This window comes from Vicia villosa, linkage group LG4 (genome assembly GCF_029867415.1).
Source record: "Vicia villosa cultivar HV-30 ecotype Madison, WI linkage group LG4, Vvil1.0, whole genome shotgun sequence".
NCBI lineage: Eukaryota > Viridiplantae > Streptophyta > Magnoliopsida > Fabales > Fabaceae > Vicia > Vicia villosa.
This window is the reverse complement of record NC_081183.1, coordinates 48,151,934-48,156,138: the sequence shown is the minus strand read 5'-3', so window position 1 is coordinate 48,156,138 and position 4,205 is coordinate 48,151,934. Positions and strand designations below refer to the sequence as shown.

At 34.0% G+C, this 4,205-nt stretch overlaps 1 protein-coding gene across 1 annotated transcript; it reads right to left on the bottom strand.

Annotated features, from left to right (window-relative positions):
• Window positions 1-1,100: 1,100 nt before the first annotated feature.
• Window positions 1,101-3,818, bottom strand: LOC131597170 (uncharacterized). Its single transcript, XM_058869880.1, has 3 exons — window positions 3,582-3,818; window positions 1,767-1,858; window positions 1,101-1,662 (listed from the first exon to the last, which is right to left on the bottom strand). The coding sequence occupies exons 1-3, from the start codon at window positions 3,816-3,818 to the stop codon at window positions 1,101-1,103; spliced, it is 891 nt and encodes a 296-aa protein (XP_058725863.1).
• Window positions 3,819-4,205: the final 387 nt, after the last annotated feature.

Here is a 4,205-nt window from a genome sequence, read left to right as displayed (position 1 = left end):
TAGGGCGGTTTGATATCTACTTTAAGCATTCCATTAATTCTTGGGGAAGGGATAAGGTGCTGTAGTTTTTTTAACCTTTTCTTCTACTTCTTCATACCCAATTTTTTCAGTATGCTGATCTTTATTCATACCCAATAATTAGTTTTGATTAAAAATAATCACAAAAATTTAAATAAAAGAAACTATAAATTTTAGTTTGAGATTTACTATGAAATTTTGGTGGCAATATTGTAGCGGTATGGTTGGGAAACATAAATGAAGACTAACATTTTGCTACACTTTAGTTGTGGTTTAGCTATGAAGTTTAATATATTAGTTTGAGTTTTGCTAGGAAATTTTGGCCAAGATTATTAGCCGCTCAATCTATGCTACGGTGTTTATTGTAGCCAATCCCCAATAAATCTCCAACTAACTCTGTTTGATTGAAATTGACTACAAATTAGCTATTGTTTCCATCGTAGCAAATCACAAATTTTCTTGTAGTGCAAGCTGTGTAATATTTGCAGAAGCATTCAAGTTTTAGTCTCTAAAAAAAGCTGAAACCATGTGTTAGCCATGATGTGTCCTTTTGCTTGTCACCAATGGTGGCAACAGCAGTAGGAGTGGAACCCATTATGGTGCACCCAAAAGATCCAGCTTCAATGGTGGCAAGTTTTTATGACATTCATCCGATGGATCGATGGTGCACAACCCAGTTGATCAACTATTTTATCGTATCAACTTTCAAAGAATGTGAATTGTAATCCTATGCGAGGCATTTGAATGCGAAGTTATTTTAAATAAATGTGATTTGAGTGTAGAATTCAGAAAGGTAGAAGGACAAAAATTAGAAAATCCATTTAGTGTTACTAGATACATTATGGAGAACTATTTATGGAAAATCATATAGTAGCACCTGATTTAGTTTATATTCTTATTGTAAAATTTCATGAGGAAGGACTACGAAAACACTCAACAAGTATTATACAAAATGGTAACCTAAGCTATCATAAAAAAACACTCACAAAATTTATTATTAAGAAATGCCAAGAAATTTAAAACAACATAAACTAACATAAAACTTTAACATAAATTCAATCAAGTAAACAATTGAAGATTAACTAAGTGGGAACCAAGCTTTCAACATAATTTTGGTTAAACATCCACGAAGTTAACTTGTCCATTCTAGTTTTTTTAATTCTATTTCCACTCCAATTATAGAGAATCACTTCCGTTCGACCACTGTTTGCTGCTTGTACTAGTGCGACACCACTCTCGTAAAGGCACAAAGGGGCTAGAAAATATTTATCTTGATTAGGAATATTCAAATCCTGATAACTTACTTTAAGAAATTGAGTCCAAGAATTTTCAATTCCAAATTCCGACATCTTCCATATAATAAAATGGGTTTCTTGAGTATGGTGACTAAAATAGAGAGAGTCTTCTAACACATGAAGAGTTGGGGAATGAAGTGAAACTTCAACAAAATCTTGAGGGGGAAGTAACTTGCTATATGTGTCGGTACTCAGATTCAACGAGATAATCACAATTTGTTGAGCAATATCTCGGGCCAACAAGATGATAGTGTCATTCAAAGATACATCTTCATTGAGAAAGACGCGTTTAGTTGGAACACGATCCCAACAATTTAAAGGAACCAAGTTAGGAAGTTGAATAATTTTCCTAACATTACAGCCGAAGCTAAGTATTTCAACTTATTGGGATGGAAATACACAATCTTATAAGTATCAGTTAAATTATCGTAACCAAATGAACACTTGGAAAACCATAGATAATCCAAGTGTTTCTTAAATATAATAGATGATGTGTTGGTGGCTGGGTTCCATAACTGAAACAAGGTCTTTTGCCTTTGATGATCCTTCAATGAAAAAACAGAGAAACAGAATAATCCGTTGCAGGAACCAATGAATTTGTACCAGTATTTGGGGTTGGATGGGGAGTAACGTTGGGTGGAATGGATTATGGAAGGATTGTTTAGTAAAGTATTGAGGGGAAAGCGTAGGATATCAGGACCGAGAGACATGCACAGGATTTGTGTGAGGTTTCTGTTTTTCTTTGATTGTTGAAGATGTAATTTGATGAATTCAGGATCGGAGATGAAGGTGTTCCATGCTTTACTGACACATCTGAATTGCATCAAAGATTTAACCGGAAGGAACGATAGTATATGTACGGTGAGTTCTTCAGGGAGGAATACTACTGACGTTATCGGAGTGCGGTTGGATTTACGTGACTGGTTTTCGGAAGATTCATGGGAACTTACGCAGTGTTGAAAGTGAACCCTAATAAACGAAAATATGTATTTCTGTGTTACGAAAGTTCAACACAAAACACCATGAGATCTTACTTAAGTTGACGTGCCGGTTATGCATTCTTCCTCAATTTTAATAGGAATTGAGAGTGATGCGTGGTGAGGAATTCTAGGGTTTTTTTTTTTTTTCTAAACTCACGTTTTCTTTATTTTCTAAAATTTGTTTTTTTTGAATCATTCTAAGGAAGACATTTATGGCTATGGTATTATTTTATATATATATATATATATATATATATATATATATATATATATATATATATATATATATATATATATATATATATATATATATATATATATATATATATATATATATATATATATATATATATATATATATATATATATATATATATATATGTTTATTACATTACATAGAAGAATATAAATATGTGGGCATACTATTATTTAAGACTATATTTCACATTCCATTATTTGGATGTCATTTTTCGATATAAGTGTTTAAAAATAGGACAATTTCTTTATGGAAAATACTATGGTGAAGTCACGAAAATGACTTCTTTGGTGAAGTCATTAATTTGATCAATGAGAAACAAACCCTAAGTTATCTTAATTTAATCAATGCCACGTAGGATTATATTGTACATGCCACTTACTATGCAGTCTTATGTTATTTTTTTTTTAATAAGCAATGGGATTAAAAGGAGTATTATGGATACTCCAAACCAAAAAATACAAAAGGAAAACTCCTACTACTCAAAATAATTGAGAGGAAGGGTATTCCAAATGTGAAAATTACAATTATCCCTAATGACATAATACGATTGAAGCCAATTTCAAGAGAATAAGACTATCCCTGACATACATTCGGTAAAACTAAAAGACTCATTTCTAAAAATAATCGCATTACGCCTTAACCAAATGTTCCACACCGTAGCTAGCCAAATAACCGCAAAGAAATCAAAAAACTCCTTGAACTCTTCAAATAATAAATTGTCAACCGGGCCAATCCATTCGAACACCTTCCTCCAAATACTCGAAATGACAAAACAGCCTCTATTAAGTGAGATAAATTTTCCTCCTCCAATTGACAAAAAACACAACATATCCCTCCATCTACCAAAGAGATGCCCCGTTTTAATAATTGGTCTTTCGTTGCCAATCTATTATGAATGAGTCTCCATCCGAAAAAAAGGATTTTCGGGGGTGCTTTAATCCTCCAAAGAAATCCAATTTTCTTGAGAAACGAAGAATTTAAAGAGGGACTTTTAAGCTTTTCATAAAATCTTTCATAGCAAGAATTTACCTTGAAAACTCCTTCACTGTTGCAGCCCCATGTAAAGCTGTCTTGTCTCCCTTCCGTAGGCCGAAAACCAACAATTTGATCGATCAGCTCCTTCCATAAAAAACCGATGTTGCTGCCACTGTGAAACAGCTCTTCTACCGTCTTCCAGCACCACCCAGAATCATCAAATCTGCCAGCATCCGCTACCGGCAATGCGTCGTTCTTAGCAAGCACGAACAGCTCCGGAAATTGATGCATGAGTGCTGGCTGCCCCGACCAATTGCTGTACCAGAACAGGACAGCAGTGCCGTGATAACACGATTTTATATCGTATATTTAGCCTAAAATCCATAGATATTTATAGCATTTTCCGTTTATTATGTTAATTTATTATGATATTACGCGTGTATTTGCTTTATTTCAGGTTTTACACTTCAATTTCGACTATTTGCGAAAAGGAAAGAAAATTGAGCATAAATGACCAATATTTATGCCTAAAAGATGAAAAGGGAGTGCTGAAGTGAAAGAAGGGTGCAATTAGGACCCAAAAGGCCCAAAAGAGATATTCAGCCCACCATGAATCAAAAGGCGCGTGGCTCAGACCTGCAAGCGAGTGGAGACGCACGTCTCCACGTTCTCTTCAGC